General features: G+C 38.3%; 1 protein-coding gene across 1 annotated transcript; it reads left to right on the forward strand.

The window, feature by feature from the left end:
* The first annotated feature begins 70 nt into the window (after window positions 1-70).
* NUDT21 (nudix hydrolase 21) lies at window positions 71-15,049 on the forward strand. The gene is made up of 7 exons (XM_077751314.1): window positions 71-324; window positions 3,573-3,773; window positions 4,614-4,677; window positions 8,335-8,424; window positions 12,727-12,802; window positions 13,412-13,526; window positions 14,756-15,049. The coding sequence occupies exons 1-7, from the start codon at window positions 209-211 to the stop codon at window positions 14,775-14,777; spliced, it is 684 nt and encodes a 227-aa protein (XP_077607440.1). The 5' UTR covers window positions 71-208; the 3' UTR covers window positions 14,778-15,049.
* The last annotated feature ends 6,812 nt before the right edge of the window (window positions 15,050-21,861 follow it).

Raw genomic sequence — 21,861 nt, forward strand, 5'->3', positions numbered from 1 at the left:
GGGGTGGTTGGCTAGGCAGGCCGCGCCCCTCTACTTCCTGCCGCCAGAGGCTGTGGATGCACTTCCGGTGTGCTTTACCTCCTCTTGCGCTCTCATGTTAATGGCGGGTGGCGTCTACTGAGGGGGACGCGAATAACCGCTGCCGGCACAGGGAAAGTCTCCCTGCCTGCCCCATTTTCTCTCGCCGCCAGTATTCGAGGCAGCCAGCATGTCTGTGGTACCGCCCAATCGCTCACAAACCGGCTGGCCCCGAGGGGTCAACCAGTTCGGCAACAAGTACATCCAGCAGACCAAGCCCCTCACCCTGGAGCGAACCATCAATCTGTAAGTGCGGCCTGGCCTGAGCGCGCTGCCTTCGCGGGCTCCCCCTTCCTCGTGAGCGCTCCTAAAGACTCCAGATCTTCCGACGCGCCCCTGGCCATCGGCGGGCTCCACGACTCCGCACCAATTCCAGTCCCGCTCAGGGACGCGCGCTTTTGAAGATCCCTCGGGGGCCCTTTCCCGGTCTCCGGGCGCCGCGGGGTTAGAGTCCTACTTGAGAGGGTTTTCCTTTTCTGTAGGGAAGGCGTGCCCAACCCCGCCCCTCGATTCAGTTATTCTAGGAAAATCCCAAGTTTGCTTTGAACTCACCCCCTCCCCATGTCTCCAGAGGTAACCAGCTGCAAAACGTGGGGTTTCTTTTTCCTGTCCAGTGTTTACGTTTTCACATCACGTTTGTGATCGTGTTTTTGTGTTTTTATTTGGTATGAATGGTGTAATGGATCATTTTTTTGCAGTTTTCACTTTTCTGTAGCGGTTAAGCTTTCGAGCTCTAGCTCTGAAGCTTCGGTTTAGCTTTTTTCCTTCTACCTGCTTAATTGTATGTGAGCTCTTGAAGGCAGCACATTTTATCCGTGTGTTCAGGGCTAGCTGGCTTCCCCTATGCCTTCACCTGTCTTCCCTGCCGCAGCGACAGCAGTCAACCACCCCGTAGGCCCCAGCTGAGGAGGGTGGATACTGTTAGGCCTGGGTTTCCATTCAGACCCTGGAGGGGACCAGCCTGCCGCCCCAGAGAATCCACTGTGGCCTGCGTTTTTATTTGCCACACTTTTCAGTGACAGCCCTTCAAGCCATTGCATGTCGATGTCAGTCACAAAAGTCATCTTGCAGTTAGTGGCAGGTAGTTGGCATTTGGGTTCTATCTTGATCAAGAAATTGTCCGTATGTCCCCCCGCCCCCGCTTAAATAATTTCTTAGAGTTTGTGAGGCACAGTGGCGCTGACCCTAATGGAGGAAAGTAGCCAGTTTATGCTGGTCAGTATTTGTAAGGTACAAGGATTTACTTACTGATACTGGTGTCTCCACGAGAAAGTTTTACGTGTTTTTCTATTTTACATTCAAATAAATGAACTTCAACAGCGTTTTGAAATTGAAACGATGGTTATTATTATTGTTTTATTTGGCAAAACAAGTGCTGGCCTGGAAGGTTAGATAATAAAAATGTTGTGTTTATTAAATCTGTAGCTAGAGAGTGGTGTATGCACAAGCTAATATCTCTAGTTATTACGTTAGCATAATAGTTTAATTTCATGTCTCTGTTTTTCAGAACATCTTGTTAAGATTTCCATGAGGTGGAAGAGGCAAATTTTTTTTTTAATGTGAAAGCACAGCTCTTGGATTCCTTTGGTGATTAAAGCTAGGGCTCATGGTTTTCCTTTGATTTAACTTTATTTCTGGATCAATTTGCATCAAGTTACTATGTAGAATTAACTTGGTGAAATGTTTTTTATTTTTGCTCCATTAAAGTTATGGGTTGACGGGGGCACCTGGGTGACTCAGTCGGTTAAGCATCCAACTCTGGCTAAGGTCATGATCTCAGGGCTCTTGAATCCAAGCCCTACGTCAGGCTCTGTGAGACCTGGAGCCTGCTTCAGTTTCTGTGTCTCCCTCTCTCTCTGCCCCTCCCCTGCTCGTGCTCTGTCCCTCAAAAATAAACACTAAAATAATTTTTAAAAGTTGTGGGGTGATGAATTTACAGAACATTTCCTCTCCTGTGTAAATACAGTATTCAGAAAAAAATCACTGATGTGAACTCAGTTCATCTGGGTGAGTTATAATCTAACTTGAAAACAAGTCATCTCCCCCAGAATATTCTTTGCTTTAGGAAATACTGCATAGATGCCTACTTTGTATCAGGCACTGGGCATAATGCTGGGTGTACAGTGAAGAGGAGGTAAGATGTAGTCCCCGCTTTGCGAAGTTCACAGTGTGATGGGGGTAATATGTGTGTCTGGGCTGGCACTCTTGATTTCATACCTGAAAATTCTTATGTTTCATCTTGATACGAGAGCTGACTTTTGCAGTATAGATGCGTACAGCTATCCTCGATTCTTTCTAACTCCGATTGTGAGAACTAAATGTTAATACATATAAACAGTTGTCTGGCACATAGTTCCATGTGAAGTGAATGCTGCTAGCGATGATGATGGTAATGATAGACTCAGCGTTAGGTCTGCTGGGGAAGTTCTTAAAGTCTTTCAAGCATCCTGGAAATGGTATATTTTAGCTATTTTAGAGCTGCTTCATTCATGTCTAGAATTTGGCCTCAGGAATTAATTTGTTAAATTTCGACAATCTTGAGTTTCCCTTTCATCCAATCCATCCAGTCCACTTAAGTGGATTAGTTCTGTAGTTCTTGGCTTTGGATGTTAAGTCATTTTCATAGGAAATAGGCAGGTGGGTCAAAGTATTCTTACTCAGAGGCTTATAGTTAGAAGTTTCTTTACTGTAAGACCTATGGTCAAGAGGTTACAAGTTGTGTGATTAAATATAGGTATGGGATTTTTAAATATTTTAAGGAAAAAAATTGATATTTACTAGACAAGATGAAAACTGTCTTAATATGACCCATGTTTTGAATTCTTGATAAAGGAGGAGAGACTATTCAGGTTAGAAATGGTGGGCAAAAACCTTGAGGAAAAGGGAAGAATAAGGATACTGGATAGAATACATACAAAAGTTAAAAAGGTTTAGAAGGGAAAGAAATGTTCATCTGAAGAGGAAAGGGTTGTGGTACCAGAAAAGTCTCACGATAGTTGACTGGGAGAAAAATAACTGGGGAGATGATAGAAAGCGGTGGCTCACCTTGTAGAAAAAGAGTTATTAGTCTTTAACACCCATAATTAGTAGAATTTCTGATTAGATTCGTAGAGGAGCCCAAGGGGGCATTAGCTAGGTTGTCAGTTTTAATATAGCAGCCATGATCTGCCAGAGGAGTACCAGATATCCAGGTGGTCATTTCTCTAAGCATTTGAGGGACGTAAGGATGGTGTTATCTGTACTTGAAAGTCCAAGTGTGGTGTAGCAGCTTGATCTAATGGAAGCTCTGGCTTTATAGTCCAAAGAGCTGGATTCTAATCACTTCTGTCACATTAACTAGTTGTGTAACTTTGGAGAAATCCTATGTTTCTGAGTACAGTATATATACTTTCTTTTTTTTTTTTTTACCATAGTTGCTTTATACATGGTTGGAATCTGTCATGGTAAATTATGGTCTTCAGTTCTCATGTGACATATTTGTCTTTGGACCACAGGTACCCTCTTACTAATTATACTTTTGGTACAAAAGAGCCCCTCTATGAGAAGGACAGCTCTGTTGCAGCCAGATTTCAGCGCATGAGGGAAGAATTTGATAAAATTGGAATGAGAAGGACTGTAGAAGGGGTTCTGATTGTCCATGAGCACCGGCTTCCACATGTGTTGCTGCTGCAGCTGGGAACAACTTTCTTCAAATTGTAAGTGTCGTTGGAAGTTAACAGCGAGACAACTTTTAGGATTGCTGTTTTCTGCAGCTTTGGAATACAATTTTAGACCTTAGTCATTTGTTTCCACAAACACTGCTGTTGATGGAGTCTTTAGAAAGAGAAATTTATGTCATTTTTCTGTAGCGTAGTGCTCATTTATTGCCTAACTAGAAATTTGTATGTGTCTCTGTATTGTTAATAATTGAGCCTGATAGAAGCCCTGTAAAGCAAGTAAGTCCAAATTCAATTTCTAGATATCATTGTAGCATTACTAAGAACAATTGATATTAATTTTAGGATGAATAGTGTTTCTTTTCCTTAAAATGACTTAACATTTTTATAGGTAACTATTTAGTTTTATCATTAAGCTTATAAATCTCTCACTATTCTACATTTAGTCCACAATGGTTTGACCAGATTATGCCAATAAAGGTCAAATCCTTAGATAGGAATTCTTGAAAAATGTCCCATTTTTCAGACCTAAAGAATGTGGCCCACTGCCTCTCTGGGCATTTCTAGAATCCATTACCACCAGATAGCTTCCAGAGAGAAGAGATTGGGATGGACTTGTGGCCAGCAGTGATGTTTGTTATGTTACATGTTTGGTTTGTTTAAAAATAGGGTTTGTGTACTGTTAGTCTGGTGACTTAATACTGGGAATTCAAGTTCTTAGCACACTCTTTCCCCTCCCTTTCACATTTGTTTGCTTTGATTGCCTTAGGCAGCATTGAAGTATGTGTTACTCAGTTACATGATAGAAACTATTATTTTGTTCTTCCTGTTAACCTAAAAGTATTAAGTTGAAAGCTGAAATTCTTAACTTTTATACAGACCTGGTGGTGAACTTAACCCAGGAGAAGATGAAGTTGAAGGACTAAAACGCTTAATGACAGAGGTATTTTTCCATTTTATCACTTTTGCAGTTTGATTCTTGCCCTGAGTACCATCAACTTAACGGATAATTAGGTTTTTTATCTCTTGTGGAAAGGATAAGTTTATTTTGAATAGTTTTCAATAAATAAAACTTGATTACAATGTTTAATCTCTGCAAATTGAACTTGTACTTTAGTTTAACTTTTTTTTCTGTTGCAATGTTGATATAACAATAATAGTTAATAAAAGCCAACATTTATTGAGTACTTCCTGTGCTAGGCGCTGTTCTAAGTGCTTTACATGCAATAACTGCTTTAATTATCACAACAGCCATTGGAGGAAGTACTATTATTAATCCTATTTTACCCATTGGGAGACTGGGCCCAGAGGTTCAAGTAACTTACTTGATGTCTATAGCTAGTATGGCACGTGGCTGGAGGTTTGAATGTAGTAGTATTCCAGTGTAGACCCCTGTAGGGTTTTGACAAGGGAATGATTACTGTTAAATACCTATGTTCATTTTTACACTTATCTTTTAAGCTTTACCCATATTGGGCCACATTTTAAAATTCACTCTAATGTCTGCTTCTAAAGACTTGGAGCCAAATGCATAGATGCTTGAGGTTTTGAGATTGCAGGTTGTTTTTACTTTTTTGCATGCAATCCTTACCTCTTTAATTATAAAACTAAGGTTTTTCTGTGCAAAAACCTTAGATACAGAAAAGCAGAAGGAAAAGCAAAATTAAAATCACCTGTAATTCGACCACTTTGACCTACTGGTTTATCTTTTCTAGTGTTTTTTTTCTAGTGCATTATAATTTTTAAATACTGTGCTGTGCTTCCATTTGTATGTGGTTGATTGGACCTACTTGCTTAACTCAGCTCCTTCTCAAAACTCACCAAAAAGGAAGTAAAGGGTTTTGTTTTTTTTTTAAGATATAAATTCAGTAGGACTGAGGGAGTGTAAGTTGAGACAATAGCAAAAAAGAATTTTTGGAAGCTAGAAAGCAGATGGGCAAATCACATCTGACTTAGCAGAAACCCTCAACAGGAGGGTATTCCAGGACCTAGCACTGCAGAGCAAAAGGCTGAGGGATTGGAAGTGCCAGGTGCCCATGAAAGTGGAGGCATGCATGGACTGAAAACTGGCTGATGACTGATTGTCAGTAGCTATGGACTCAGAGAACATTAAACATTGAAAAAGTAGAGGAGATAAGGAGAATAAGTGAGAGTTTACATCCTCAATAGTGAGACTTTTGGATTTCTACCAGGCTCATAAAATGATGACAACTAGGCTTACATACCCCAAGCTGAAGGTTGGAGGTTTTGTTTCTGAAGAAAGTGGCCAGTCCAAAAACAAAACAAAACAACACACACAGAAAACCCCTTCTGATGATGGTTATTTGCGAACCTTCCCAAAGAATAGTGTGACCCTATCACTCAGAGGTGATAGTTAAGCGTCTTATTGCTTTAGCCCTAATTAAGAGCCAGGCTTTTGGAGAAAGTGTCTTAAAAAAGAGATGAAAAGAAGCAAAAGAAGCTCAACAGAAACAGAAAATTCAGCAATCAACAAAATTATGACTCCTATTTTTGGTGTGATGAAAGTAGATAGCTCATCTTTGGAACACTGTGCCATAAAAAAGACTCTTCAGCCAACAAGAAAGAACCCATGATATTTAAACAAATGTTAGCAGAAACAAAAAATTCAGTAGAGGGTTAAAATATTGAATTGAGGAAATCCAGAAAGTAGAATGAAAAAGTAAAACAAAGATGAGAAAAGATAAAATTAGCCAGTCATTCTAGAAGGACCAAAATACATTATATATAAATAGAACAGAGGAGGAATAGCAAAACAATAACTCAAGAAAATTTCCCAAACTCAGAGCATGAGTTTTCAGATCGAAAAGACTTACTAGTCTTCCTTTTATATTGAATGTTAAAAGATCCATGCGAAGACATATCATCATGAAATTTTTTTTTTTTAATTTTTGAGAGAGCATGCGAGCAGGGGAAAGGGGCGGTGGGAGCAGGGAGAGAGAGAGAATCTTAAGCAGGTTCCATGCTCCATGCAGAGCCCAACATAAGTATCCGTCCCATGACCCCAGAATCATGAACTGAGTCAAAATCAAGAGTCAGATGCTTAACCAACTGAGCTATCTTAAAGAGATAGATCCTAAAATAAAGAGAAGATCCTAAAACCTTCCAAAGTTAGGGAGGGAGGAGAGACAGGAGTTATATGCAAAGCCTCAAAATTAGAAATGGTATTGACTCCCTAGAAATAACAGAAGTTAAAAGGTCTTGGAACATGCCTTTATAATTCTGAGAGAATGTGATTTCTGTCATAGAATTTTCTGTCTAATCAAACCATAAATCAAATGTGCAGGTAAAATAAACTTATTTTTAGACCTACAGAGTTTCCAGACATATATGTCTTGTACCCTTTGTCAGGAGGCTACTGGAGGGTGTTCACCACCAAAATGAAAGAAAAAACTAAGAAGATACAGGATTCAGAATATAGAGAGGATCTAACAACACAGGAGAGAGGAAAAGGGAAGCCTTAGAACTCCAGCTGTGAGGCAGGGCTGAGAGCATCTACAGAGTGGAGGAGGATACACAGTGTCTCTTAGTGGGACACCTGGGTGGGTCAGTTGGTTGAGAGTTGGACTCTTGATTTTGGCTCAGGTCATGACCCTGAGGTTATGGGATTGAGCCCTGCATTAGGCTCTAAGCTGGGTGTGGAGCCTGCTTGGGATCCTCCCTCTCTCTCTCCCTCTCCCCCCTTCTCTCTCTCCCCCCCTTCCCTCCCTCTCTCCCTCCCTCTCTCCCCACTTTTCCCCTTCTCCCTCTCCTCCCCTCTCCCCCCTCTCCTCCTCCTGCTCTCTCTCCCTCTCTTCCCCTCTTTCCCTCTCTCTCCCTCTCTTCCCCTTGAAACTTTGTTTCAAGTTTTTATTTAAATTCTGTTTAACATGTAGGTTCAGGAGTAGAATTTAGTGATCCATCACTTACATATAACACCCAGTTGCTCATTACAACAAGAGCCCTCCCTAATACCCATCTTCCATTTATTCCATCATCCTGCCTACTCTCCCTCCAGCAACCCTCTGAAACTAAAACAGTTTATTTAAAAACAAGGGGAATGTTTGTAAAAATAGAGGCAAGTGTTGGGGGAAAATAGCTAAGTTGAAAGTTGTAGACTATGGAAATTGGGAAAGTGGGACAGGGAACTTCTTATGGTAAACCTTGTAGAACCATGTTTGACCATTTAAAATGTATAGAGTATAATTTTGATTAAAATAACTTGAGTCTAATGTTATGCTACACAGGCTTATAAAAATGAAAATTGTGAATTTTGAACACTTTTTTCTATAATTTAGTTAGGTGGGTGATTTACATACGCTACAGCTTGATTCTGGAAACACTATTGTACGTATGGCATTAGCTGATGTAAGTAATGCAGCACCTTTGGTTTTCCATGTGTGGCCAGGGTGTGACAACAGATTTGTTGGTCTTAGATAGTTATGTTGTTGCTTAGGTTGCCATTTTGGAACTAATAGTGTATGTCTTGGGCCAAGTGACACAGATAATATTAGACAAAAAAATTATAAAGAGGACATCTATATTTTCACAAAAGAAGGATATTAACGGATTGTTTATTGGCTATCTTATTTCTTTTTAACAGATACTGGGTCGTCAAGATGGGGTCCTACAAGACTGGGTCATTGATGACTGCATCGGTAACTGGTGGAGACCAAATTTTGAACCTCCTCAGGTCAGTGCTCATTTATATTTGCGGGCATTTGAGAAAGTAGAAAACAAATTTAATTCTAGCCATTTGAAAAGAGTGTAATAGAATTTGACTTGAAAATTTCTTTTCTCTCTCCTTAATTTAGAGAAAAAATGAAAAAGCCAAGCATTTTTTTCTGTCTTAATTTAGATAAAAAATGAAAAAGCCAAGCATGTGTTTCTTTCAAACATAACAAAAATAGAAGGAATAGTGAAAATACATGAATCCCATTACCTGTTACCCACAGGTTAACAGTTAGCAACTCATGGTCAGACTTCATCTGCCACCCCATTCCCCTGCCCTCACCTTGGATTATTTTAGAGCAAATCCTAGGTATCATTTGGAACGTAAATATTTCAGTATGTATTTCTAAAACACAAGAGTCTTTTTAAAAACATAACCACAGTACACATTCTCATATTAAGAATAAATTATTCCATGAGCTCATTAAATATGTATATCTCTGACTAGTTTCAAGTTTTATTTTTATTTTGTTTTATAATTTGTTTAAATTAGGATGGTCTCAAGTCTCTCTTGGCTGGTTGCTTTCCTGTTTCTCTTTTTTTTCCTTGTAATTTATTTGTTAATGAAAACAAGCTATTTAAAGTCCTTTGTGTTTCCATTGCTGATTGCATCTGCCTTGTCATTGAGCATGTAGTTCTTTTGCTTCTGTCCTATAAACTGGTAGTTAGATCAAGAGAATGGATTTGGCTAATGAGGGACTATAAGGCTTACCATAGGCAGTATATTGTCTGTCTATTGCTGCATGATAAATTACCCCCAAACCTAGCAGCTTAAAACAGCAGACATTTGTTATCTTCATTTCTCGGGGTCAGGCATCTGGGAGCTGCATAGTTGGGTGGTTCTGGCTCATGGTGACTCATGAGGTTATAGTCAGATTGTCTGGGATTGTATCACCTCAAGGCTGGGCTGGGGCTGAAGGGTCTGATCCCAGGTTCACACATGTGTTTGTTAGTGGGCCTCTTCTCCTGGACTTTTGGACTGAAGGCTTCAGTTCCTCATTGGGTGTTGACCCAAGGCCTCTATCTGTTACCATGAGAGTGTCTCCACAGGTTAACTCTTAGTAAGGCAGCCGGCTTCCCCAGAGATCCGATATAGAGACAGTGACAGATAGATACAGTGCCCAGATAGGAAGTTGTGGTCTATTTCAACCTAATCTTGACAGTGACATACCATCACTTAACTTCTGCTGTATGCTGTTGGTCGCACAAGCCAACATGGTACATTGTGGGAGGGGACTTCACAGAGGTGGATATTGGGAGACAGGAGCCATTGGAGGTCATCTTGAAGGATAGCTGCCACAGATGGTATTGTACACTTCCATCAGAAGTTTTATAATGTCTGCTTGTCACTTTTTGTTATGGTAGCAGCTCATTGATAATAGTTTCTTGGATTTCATTAGGATTGTGATAGTTTCATTAAGGGAAATGTTTCTCATCAACTATTTGGTTACCTTGAGGTATAGTTTGTGAAGGAAAGAATAGATCCTTCCTTTCATAAGAATGAATTAATTTATTAGTATCCTCCAAAAACGTTATTCAAGAGAAAGAATAAGACAAAGACTTGGGTGCAGACAGTTTGTTTGGGAAGTGATCCCAGAAAGCAGTAGACTAATGGGAGAGGGCGACCAGAAATAGCAAAAGTCAAAAAAAAAAAAAAAAAAAGAAGGGCACATAATTTATTTTATTACAACTATGGGCAACTGGATTGATCCTGTTAAGGACTGTGAGGAACCATGTGGAATGTACCTTAAAATTGTTCCATCAGAAGGATGGAAGGCTGGAGATTCCTACCCCATTGGATGAGGGTTATATTAACTCTGTTGCACTTTCATGTTGAGTCTGACCGCTGGTTGATTTTCCGGGACTTTGGAAATGCTTTGAGGCTGAAAAGCAGAGAATGAGACAGTAGCAGCAAGCCAGGAGCTTTCTAGCACTTTTCAACACAGCTGCCCTGAAATCTGAGGTGGGATGAGATCTGAAGTGGGTGATGAGGGGCACAAAAAGCATCTGTTTCATCAACCTTTTAAAGTGTCGGGGCGCCTGGGTGGCTTAGTCGGTTGAGCGTCCGACTTTCGCTTAGGTCATGACTCGTGGTTCGTGGGTTCAGGCCCCGTGTCGGACTCTGTGCTGACTGCCAGCTCAGAGCCTGGAGCCTGTTTCAGTCTGTGACTCCCTTTCTCTCTGACCCTCCCCTGCTCACACTGTCTCTCTCTCTCCTAGAAATAAATAAAACATTAAAAAAAAAAAAGTGTCATATGACCTCATGGATTTAAATACATTTGTTGTGTTTTAATCCACTGTAATGATTGATAATGGTAATGGTGCTGATGTCCAGATTTTCTTACCTTTAACTGATGGAGGCCTCTGATCCTGAATCCTGCAGACAAGGCTATATGACTTGGATACCTTTTCTGGATTATATTTTGTTCCAGGTTAAGAATTATACAAAATGTCAACCAAGCAAAAGATTATTATGTCTGGCCCCTTCCTTCTGACTCTCTACTATAGCTGAGGGATAGGAAGGTAAGGTGCTGTGGAAGCTGGTGCTAGTACTCCCTACCTGAGAATTCTCCCGGCCTTAAGAAAGTATGATTTCATCTAGAAATAGTGAAGTTCTGGTCCAAAGATACATAAAAGAACTACTGTAAACTTTTTATGGTTTCTTGAACATTCTTCAATCGAACTGGAAGCTCAGTCATAAAAGTTTTCTAGACTACTTTCTGAATGCCCTCATCTCCCCTACTGAAGTCCGAGGACAGTTCCCTTAATTCACTGAACCCTAGGGTTGGCTCTGCTAGCATGAGGTATAATGTAGGTGTTGTGTGTTTAATACATTGGGGTAGTGGTTAGGTGTCCGTGGGAAAAGAACACAACCAACTCCCTGTCTTTTTGTATAAAGTGCCCTTGGCTTAAAATAAACACCAAGATGAGGATTGGAGAAGAAAGGCTTCAAAGTAAAGGGACATGTAGCCACAAGTAGAAGAAAATTGGGGTGATTAATGCCAGTCACTTTGTTTTGGTCATGGTGTGGGAGCTTCCGTTTTATGTGAACCACAGGTCTCTCATAGCCTGTGCTATTCAAATTACTTCTCACCTTTTTGACCCTTACTGCCAGTGCCTGTTTTTCATGATCATGTAGGGCACCTCCAAAACTTGGGACAGTTGTCTTCATTCATCATACCTTAGGGATGGCTCTGGTGTGTAATCATTCTGACTGAAATACTGAGATATCCAGTGGAGGGTAGCATAATGGTAAATAAAAGGCTTTTTATAGTGTGATAAGGGTTGAATAGATGAGGTTGAATCCTGATATCACTAATAACTTTTGTAATCTTGGGAAAGACTTCAGCTTCTCAGGTAAGTTTTTACATTAAATGTGAGGGGGTACTACCTTCTTTTGGCTGCCTCTGTTTTATCCTACTCCCCCCTTATGTGTGTCTTCAGTATTTTTCAATTCCCCTGCCCTCAAATAGAACTCCCAAAGCTGAAGTAGATTTTTCTGAATGTGTTAGGGGGAGGTGCAAGAGAGATCTCTATACCAGCCTTTTAAAATTTGCTCTGTCAAAATTCTTTTTCCTGCAGTTGCAGCTCCCCCCCCCCGATTTTCTTTAGAATTTCTTAAGTTCTCCAAAACATTTTCTCCATTTTCACAAGCAACTTGATTCTCTCCAGCCGACAAGACTTGACTTACACTGCTTGTCTGGTGTTCCTGGTGTGTGTGTGTGTGAGTGTGATCTTTGGGGGTGGAACATCTTGTCAAATACTTCACAGGCCATATTTAAACTTTTAATATAGTAACTATGTCCACATCAGAATTCTAGAAAATTGAACTTAGTGATGATTTTTTAAAAACTTTTATTAGAAACATTACTTAATGTCAGACTTCATTGGATTGTAAATTTCTCAAGCTGTAAATCCTACAACTACATATTTAATTGACTTGCAGGAGTTACTACTCATTACATTGTGTTTATTAAGCATTTGTCTATTAGAACATCTGTTAGGTACTAGGTTCTGGTAAAGACAAGACTAGAAGGGGTTCTAGTTCTCTCAGCAGTATATACTGTATTGGGAAATAAACATATAAAGAAAGAAATGAAACTACAGGATACAAGTTAAGTAAAATTGTGTTGGGATTATGAGAATTTGGGCTTAAAGGGTTGATATATTACTGTAATATGAAATGGGAAAAGTTGATAAATAAAGGAATGGAGGATTAAGGGATGTCTTGGCCAATACAAATTCTTCTCTTTTGTTATTTTAGTATCCATATATTCCTGCACATATTACAAAACCTAAGGAACATAAGAAGTTATTTTTGGTTCAACTTCAAGAGAAAGGTAAGAAAGCACCCACCTAAAAACTTTTGTAAAGTTATTTCAAGAATACTTCTATTGGTGTTTTCTCCAAGTTCCTTGAAATTTTGGATTTATTCTAAAAATAAAAACACATACTCTGTTTATACAGAATTTAGTCGTTTTTCTCATAGATGGGTCAGTCATGCTGTAGGGGGAAAAGTAAATTTAGCTAGAGCCTAAAATATCATATTATGGTATTTTTAAATAACTGTTCAGCTTCTGGTATTGATACTCACATTGTAGTGAACTGAAAATTTTAGATGGCAGATGAACTGATTTTTTAATACCATATTTAGGATTGTTGTACATTTTAACAAATAATTATTCCATGTCTTAAAATGGAATTAATAAATTATAAACCCAAGGCTCTACTCTTCTCTCCTTGCTCCCAGGGCAGCACTTATAAGGTGCTCTTGCTTGTTAACAACATGAACTTTGCCTAAAAGATACAACCAAAAAATGTACTATGAGAATTATCTTTTTCTTCCAAAGTTTCTCAAATCTAAAACCAGTGATTAATTTAAAAATGAAGTGGAAGTAGTGATTATATAAGAAGTTACAGAAAATGAATACTATTTTATTTTATTTTAGCCTTGTTTGCAGTCCCTAAAAATTACAAGCTTGTAGCTGCACCATTGTTTGAATTGTATGACAATGCACCAGGATATGGACCCATCATTTCCAGTCTTCCTCAGCTTCTGAGCAGGTATGGAAAGTTGACTATTCTGTGGCTGATTCATCTAAAATTGCCAGATTTAAAGTATTTTGAGCTGCTTCAGAAGGGGTAATTATGAATTTTGGTCTTTAAAGAAACTAAGAGGGTAAATGGATTCATAGTTCATATAAAAGCCATAGATTAAATACTGACTAAAAGTGTCCCCAGACTCCTCTCAAGTTGCAGCATGCCATTCTGATAAATATGAGAATGTACCAGAAGTGCTCTTCCCCAAATCTGTTATATATATATATTTTTNGCAGTCAGCACTGTATAATAAAAACTAGGGGAATTATCTATATAAAAACATGGAGAATTGAATCTCTTGGTGTAATATGTTCTCTTTCCTCTTCAAAGCCTGCTATAGTTAGGCCTATTTGGATACGTGGGATTAAGTTTTGAATTCTTACATACATGTAGTTTTTTTGTTTTTTTGGCAGGTAGGGTGATAAATGCATTTTTTAAAAAAAGTTGACTTGTACTGGTTGAGGAGCCTGCTATGGATAGGAATCTCAGAACAATGTGGTGGCTAAGAATATGGATTCTGAGGGCAGTGTTTGGACTTGAATTCTACCTTTAATAACTTCCTGGCAGTGTGACCTTGGACAAACTCTACTATTTGCTTGTGTCTTCACTTGTAAATCAGTCCCCACTATAGAATTGTGAGGAGCAAGTGAAATGATGCATCTAAAGTGCTTAAAATAGTAGTAGGCACCTGGCAAATGCTGACATAAATATTAGTTCAAAAACAGTTCCAATACTGATTTTGGTTTTCTGTGAAAGCTTGTTGAGTAGGAAATTGGTCTATTTTGTTATACAAATCAAATTATCATTTGCGCCTCTTGGTCTGCTGATGGGTTAAAAGTTGAAGTATGAGATATGAAAAAGAGTCCTATTATTTGAATACCACCTGGTATGATTAGGAACTATGCTGAGTGGCAGACTACCATGAGGTATAAAAATTTTCCTTCTCTCAAGGAACTTGTTAGTGGATAATTAATCAGATGTACACTCTGAAATTTTCTTTTAGTTGTGAGTATTTAACAACACTTACTTATTGTGTAGACCAGATAGGTGAGAAGAAAGTATGTCTGAGTATAGAAAATGCCAATAATGTCAAGGGAGGGTAGAAATGTTCGCATTTCTTTATCATCTAAGGTAAAAAAAACTTTGTAAATTATGCTGTTTTTAATAAAGATATTGTTCTTTCTAAAATTCAGGTTCAATTTTATATACAACTGAATTCCTGCACAGTGGAGAAGTAAAAGAAGCCGTCTCTGTGAGCACAGCTATACACAGTGTAGAATAAACATGGTAGAAAAGGTTTTTTTTTTTCTGTTTTTTTTTTTTTAATCTCTTCCCCAGTCCCTAAATTGCTACCTACTTTCTGTTGTTTGAATAGTAAAGTTAATATGAAGAACTAGATAGTGGTGTAAACAAATGTGACAACGTTTAATTTACTTTTGGTTCTACTACTTTTTTGTACAACATTAAAGAGTATGGACTTCTTTCTACTTGTATTTTTTTTTTTTTCACATTAAACTTGGAAAATTCTTACAGGTGAGGATTGGTTTTTTTCTCTCCTCCTAGGTTGGTGAATATTTAAAGACTATGGCAGGTTTAGGTCAGTCGAGTTTATGGGACCCTTGTTCTGATGTCATAGTTGGGGTATACCCCAAGACTGTTCTAGATTTTTGTGATAAGGAACCTACATTACTTTTGGGAACTAGATTTGCGTGATGGAGTCCCAAGGTGTAACTCCTGAACCAAATAAAACACTCTGAATTGTACTGCAGCAGAGCTCCCGGAATAGTACTGACTGGTACATTTTATACTGATACATTCAGACCTTTATTCACAAGCAACAGACCTGAAACATATGAGGAGTTATTAAAATTGGCTAGATTAGGGAAACTCATGGGAATTGGTATAAAGATACCCATTGAATATTGATTAAGATGCTTTTCCTTTACATAATGGGGATATTAATTATTTGTGTCATGACATATGTTTTAGTTATTCTTACCATCATGGTAAAATGGTGGTCTGTGAAGGAAGTTTCTAAAAGTGGGTCTGTTAGGTTTTGAACTCTTGGACTGCAAAGTTATTTCACTTTATATCCATAGGAATGAAAATTTGGTTTTAGTAAATGACATAAGCCTTTTCAAAAATACTTTGGAATAATTTCAGTCAACCGAAATATAAGGACAGAATAGGGGATAGATTTTATCAGCCTAAGGGAAAAATACCAAATTTTAAAAACTCTTTAAAATGACACTACTAAATTAGGATCAAGTTTTGGAGAATAACAAAAGACTCCTAGGGCAAAGGAGTTTGCTGGCTGTCATTGCTTAATGGCCAGAGTATTTTGTGTATATGCCTTGTAGCAAACTTGTTGACCGTAGGCCTGATGAAAAGGAAAACTTTTAAGATGCAGCTACTTAAGACAGATTGACATATTAATAGATAAACTGAAATGAACTTTTGATTAGTTCTTACATCTTTATGGTAGTGATCACAGGCTTTTTCTCCTGAACATAGAGTGATTTAAAAGTTATGTTGTATACTCTTCCCTATTTAGACTTGAAAAAATTAGACCAAGAGCAATTATATTAATAAAGGTTCAAGTTTATTTAGTTAAGGTCCCATCAAACCATCACAAGGTTTTGTGTCAAGTAGTGATTGTGACCATGCTCATGCTTTGTAGTAGGTGAGTACCCCACCAGGCTTTAGGACAAAAATGATTAGTGATTTTTTTTTTTTTTTTTTGAAAAAGCTACTAATTCTGTGGATAGTCCTCTCCCTCAAGGGCTAACAGTCCCACCCCTCTGATTTACATTAGTGTGTTTATAAATTACTATAATTTTGGTGAGCTCACTGATTAGCTGAACCCTGTCAAGATTAGGGAAGGCAAAGATGGAGACAGCTTGATCCAGTCCACCTTTTTGATTGCTTCCGGCATGCAAGGGAAAGGCTACAGTAACTACATTTCAGGTGTGCTAGGGCAGTGCTTGTCACTTGGGAACGGTGGGAAGAGGTGGGCTTTTTCTTCATGTGTTTTATAAAGTACTGTATAAGTTGAAGAGATCTGATTTGAAGGTACTCATGTCCTTTGTAATACAAGTTTTGACCTAGAAATTCTTTCTTGATCACTTCTTCACAATGTAAGTGCTTGAGTCTGTTTTCTGTATGTTGGGCCCGAGGTGAGAAACACCTTTGATTACAGCTAGCTGGGTTACTAACTTTAGAATGTAAAAAGATCTGGTTTTGGATGTAAAATGACAACACACAAACACAAATGTTCTAGACTGTCTTTGAACTGGTCAGTTAGGGTTATATCTCAATATTCTTGTTTTAGGTTTCCTGATGGAAATAGAACTAGGAAATTCAAATCTGATGTATTCCTACACACTAGATGAGGGTAGAAGGGCATTGCTTAACACTAAGCTCTTTCAAAGTAATTTCTTAACACACCTCTTCAAAATCTAACGGTCTTAAGTTGTGCATTCTAATTCTCTACATACTAAACACTGAATAATTTCAAAATGAGCTCTTGAACTGCTTTGTATTTTTGAATGCCTTCTATATCCCAAGTTTGTCTATAAATGAGAATTCTCTTTTGCATTGTAGGAGTACAATATATGTCGTGATTTTTTTCTGAGTAATCCAAGTAGTGCATATTCTGTATAAATCTGCTAACTGGCACTGGAAAATATTCAGTAGCTTGGAGGAAAAGCTAAAAGTTTTACTCAGAATTTTCAGTCATATTTAGAATTGACATCCCTTTGAAGAAAAGTGAAATTTTTTTCCTAAGTGCTGAACACTACTGTGGTTTTTTAAATAAGTAGATAATGGTTAAAATGACATTATGATATTTCTGTTTATGAACTTGTACTTTTTAACATGAGGTCTGGAAGATTTTTTATTTTTTAACATTCTTTTAGCTCATATGGTTCAGTTATTTTTTTTTTCATTTTTTTATGGATTCCATTAAATTAGCATGTATTTGGATAAAACACAGGCAAATTAGCCAGTCTGTTTTCTTTGTGCTTAATTAGAAGAGAGGTAGAGGTCCTCTAAATTAAACAGGCCAGCAAGCATTAGCCGCTTAAAAATTCCCCTACTTAAACAATGTGACTCTTAGGCTTATGGTTTTAAATGACTTTATTTTTTGAGTACTTGCTCAGTCATTTGAAGTGAAATGCTTGGATTAGCTTTTCCACATCGGAGTTTCTCAAACCTAATGTTTTTACTGGTTCATGTGTTCAGGACAGTACCCGCTGCTCACTACGCCTGCTTCAGATGGTGTGCAGTGAGTGTTGTATGCAGCTTCACCAGAGAAGCTTTAGTGGGTTTTGACTGTACCACAAGTCTGCTTCCCTAGCAAAAATTTGATTTCCTATAATTATTCCACTTGCTTTTCATCACTTATTTTGGTTAAACTGGACTTGTTTCAAGTAGTTTGCCTTTGTTATTTAGATAGATGATGAAAAACATAATACTATAATTTGATTGGAGCCGTAGAAGACATTTTAATATTAGCTTGTATTTATCAAGCTTGTTTTTGTGGAAACAACAAAAAATAGACTTAAACCTAAGTGAGTCTACATGTAACCAGTTGAGGTGTAATTTGTATTTTAATGATAGATTGTACATTCTCTGTTGAGGGAAAGATCAGTTCATTTAAACACTTAAAAACTTTTGGTTATTGTGTTTACAGCATAGTGTACTGGCATCGTTTATAGTTTGGCTTTGAGAATTTTTATGGCATTACACTTACAGAAAATGTATAAAAGAAAGTGTTTGAAGTTTTGGTTATATTTTTATATTTGTAAAGTACAAGTTGGATTAAAATGGTCACTGTTCTTTTTAAATTTTATTTTATTGTCATTTCAATTAAAAAAATAAAACAATAACTCTGTGTGTGGCTACTAACCTTAGTTTGCAAGTAGAAATCCCGCACGCTGCTTTTTCAGTGTCCCTGGCCGAGGGCCATTGGGTAAGAGAGAACTTGGCAGAATAGCAAGGGCCTGAAGAACTGGAACGTTGATATTGCCCTCTCCTGGCACTCCCCCATTGTGTGTTAGCTGTGGTCTTAGGCAGATCTAGTTTCCTGCATTGTGAAGGGGTCACTGGATTTAGAACCTGAACACGGGGATTTAGAAGTTGTCCCATGATTTTGTTAAGTGTATGTTGTATCATTGGCGAGTCAGTTTCCTCATCTATAAAGAGAGTGTTGGTTCCATTAGATCTTTTTCTGAGACTTGCTTGGAAGTCATGTTCTGTGACACCAGGCTTTCTGCTTATGTAATACTGTGTAATGTAATTTCAGCATCTTAAATAGAAACAAGTGTGCCCAAAAGATAGGAACAGGTATGTAATAAAACCACAGCCTTTAAGGTTTTATATCTGAACAGAAGTTGAACAGAACCTGATAAAGTTATTGTAAAGTTTTTCTGAAAAGTTTACTGCTTGTGTATTTTATAGCAGGTATCAAAAAGCTGTGAAAAAATATGAAAGAAAAGCCAAAACTTGAAATATATCCATTAACTTCTTTCCCTACAACTTGAGTTGGTTATTTTTCTCCCTCTGCTAGATTTATTAGTGGGATACATAGGTCCAGCTAATGAAACACCAGAATTCCGTGGGAGTATATTTAAGGCTACTGGATTAGATAATGAAATTCAGTATCTAGGATGTTGAGAATCTTCAACAACAACAAAACTCCTCAGCCTTTCTCACGGTATGGTGAAAATCAAATGAAGTCACGAATGTGAAAGTATTTTAGGTATTTAAAAAGAGTAAATAGCAATAATGTATGTAGGTGTCAATCCACACAAACTCTGGTTTGTCTGAAGTGATACTTTTTTAAAATTTTCTTTTAACTCAAGGTAAATCAGTCACCATCTTATAAAGAAGGCAGAAAATTCAGTCTCTCAGTCATTGGGAGACTTTGAGGCCCAAAGTCTCAGACGAATCCAGAAAGTATAAGTGGTACTCTGAAATGAGGGTGGGGGTGCAGAGAGCTCAAGCTTGCATCATGGACTCTACAGATACTTTTAGTGTTGAAGTTGGACCAGCTCCTCAAGGTCTGGTGTGGTTGACTTCCTGCCACATTTGGACCTTAGGACTCAACTGATAAAGGTAGTCCCTGTACCTATGTTCAGCCGTGCTGGGCACACTATTGCTCTGTGTTTTGCCTCCTTCCCTGGTCCTCATGGAGTAGGAGACAATGCAGAGAACCACAAGTGCTGATAGATTTTAGAAGGCGGGTTTGACCTTGCTAAAAATCCTTGAGAGAAGAATGTGCGAATGCCTGGTACCTTCTTGGAGTGGGAGACGAAAAAAATGCTGGTAGAACAAATACTAATGATCCTAGTGAAATATCCAGTCACAAACCTTTAATATCTTTTAAAATGCTGGGGCACCTGGGTGGCTCAGTTGGCTAAGCATCCAACCCTTGATTTTGGCTCAGGTCATGATCTCACAGTTCGTGAGTTTGAGCGCTGCATTGAGCTCTGCGTTGACAACTCAGCCTGGTTGGGATTCTGTCTTTCCCTCCCTCCCCTGCCCGTGTTTGTGTGTGTGTGTGTGTGTGTTTGCTTGCTCTTTCCAAATAAACTTGAAAAATATCTTTTAAAATGCAAATAAAAATAATTTCAGAGTTAGGTTAATTTCACCCATTCTATTGAGTCTTCAAGATAGTTCAAACTTCTTAAAGTTCAATTAGACTAATTTTTGTGTAGTCAGAAAAAAAGTTGCTATGAAGGGTTTTATAAAGTCATTACCGAAAACAGGTTGTGTAAGGTTTAACACTTTGAAAGAAATGGTTATCTTAATATAGTTCAAAGGACAGCACTTTAGAATTGAAGATGGTGGAATGTTGGTAGAATATAGTGAGGGCAGATCTATTAGCAACTCCTTGTGACAGAACAAGTTTGGTGTGTGGGATCTGTGTATTTTGACTTGGATTGAATACAGATTGTCCAGTAGTCTGATTTAAAAATCTTGGGGGCTCAAATATAGTAGAATGGTTACTTCCCTGGAAAGTATCCTCATTTGTCAAAATAAAGCTTTTCTTTATTTTACCTAATAAAGTTGAAAGCTGGGCATCTTAATCAAATGCTTGCAGGTGGATAACCAAAGGGAGCTGAATCCTAAAATTCATGAAGACCTCACATAGAAGAGTGTGTGTGGTGTAAGTAACACCTAGCCCCCCCCCCAATCCTGCCCCAAAGTGAAATTGTGTTCCATCACAGGCCCTTCAATAGGATGTTTCTAAAAATCCAAAGTGGATGGTAATAACCTTGAGAGAGCCTTGTTTTCTAATTAATAACTTAGAAAGAGAGACCTTGAAGATGATCTAGTCCTTTTTGAAAGTTTTAAGATTTAACAAATATATACTGAGTACATACCCTGGAAGCAGGCACAATTCTAGACCTTGGGGATAGGAGGAGTAAGACCCTCAAGCTAAGCACTTTTTTTGGTATAGCACTTTTTTTTGGGTCACCGCTTTATTAAAGTGTACAATGAAATGAATTTTAGTATATTCAGAGTGGTGGAGCCATCACAATTTTTAAAAAATCTGTATTTAACTTTTACCCCCCAACTCCCTTGTCCTGAGTGCAGCACCCCCCCCACCCAGCAACCATTCATGTGTTTTCTGTTTCCGTATATGTATTTGCCCATTCCGGATAGTTCATATAAATGGACCCACGATGTGTGGCCTTTTGTGTGTGGCTGCTTTTACTTTTTAGCTTTTCAAGGTTCCTCCATGCTGTAGCATGTATCATTACTTCACTCCTGTTCATGGCTGAATAATAGTCCATTGTATGGCTTGGACCTTATTTATGCATCCATCACTTGAGGGACATTACCGTTGTTTCTACTCTTGGCTGTTGTGAATAATTTTGTTGCCAACATTTGTGTACAAAGTTTGAGTGGTTAGATTTTTCATTTCTCTTGGGTATATACCTGGGGGTGGAATTGCTAGGTCAAATGGGTACTTGTGTGTTTCTTTTTGAGGAACTAACAGTTTTCCAAAGAAGCTTCACTATTTTCTATTCCAACCTGGTGTATGAAGGAACACATTTTTATTTCCCGCTAAATTAAGTCTGTTGTAGATTCTGCTGGAGGCTACTAGTAAACAACAGAAACGTAACCTTACTGGCGAGAAATTTAAGTCTGCCGACTAATAAGAATTCTTTTCTTTAGGGTCTAGCCTTTTTACTCCCAAAGAGGAGAGCATCATCTCCTCTTTGGACCACCAGGGAAGATGCAAGGCCCAGTGGGGTGCTCAGGGGTAACCGGCCTACGCGGCACGAGG

Source organism: Crocuta crocuta, unplaced genomic scaffold (genome assembly GCF_008692635.1).
Source record: "Crocuta crocuta isolate KB4526 unplaced genomic scaffold, BGI_CrCroc_1.0 scaffold124, whole genome shotgun sequence".
NCBI lineage: Eukaryota > Metazoa > Chordata > Mammalia > Carnivora > Hyaenidae > Crocuta > Crocuta crocuta.

Excerpts from the sequence above, each read along its gene's own strand:
- NUDT21 (XM_077751314.1), top strand. The coding sequence starts at position 209 with ATGTCTGTGGTACCGCCCAATCGCTCACAAACCGGCTGGCCCCGAGGG. Across the intron at positions 12,803-13,411 it reads GGTTCAACTTCAAGAGAAAG|CCTTGTTTGCAGTCCCTAAA; the intron begins GTAAGAAAGCAC and ends ATTTTATTTTAG. Across the intron at positions 13,527-14,755 it reads CTTCCTCAGCTTCTGAGCAG|GTTCAATTTTATATACAACT; the intron begins GTATGGAAAGTT and ends TCTAAAATTCAG.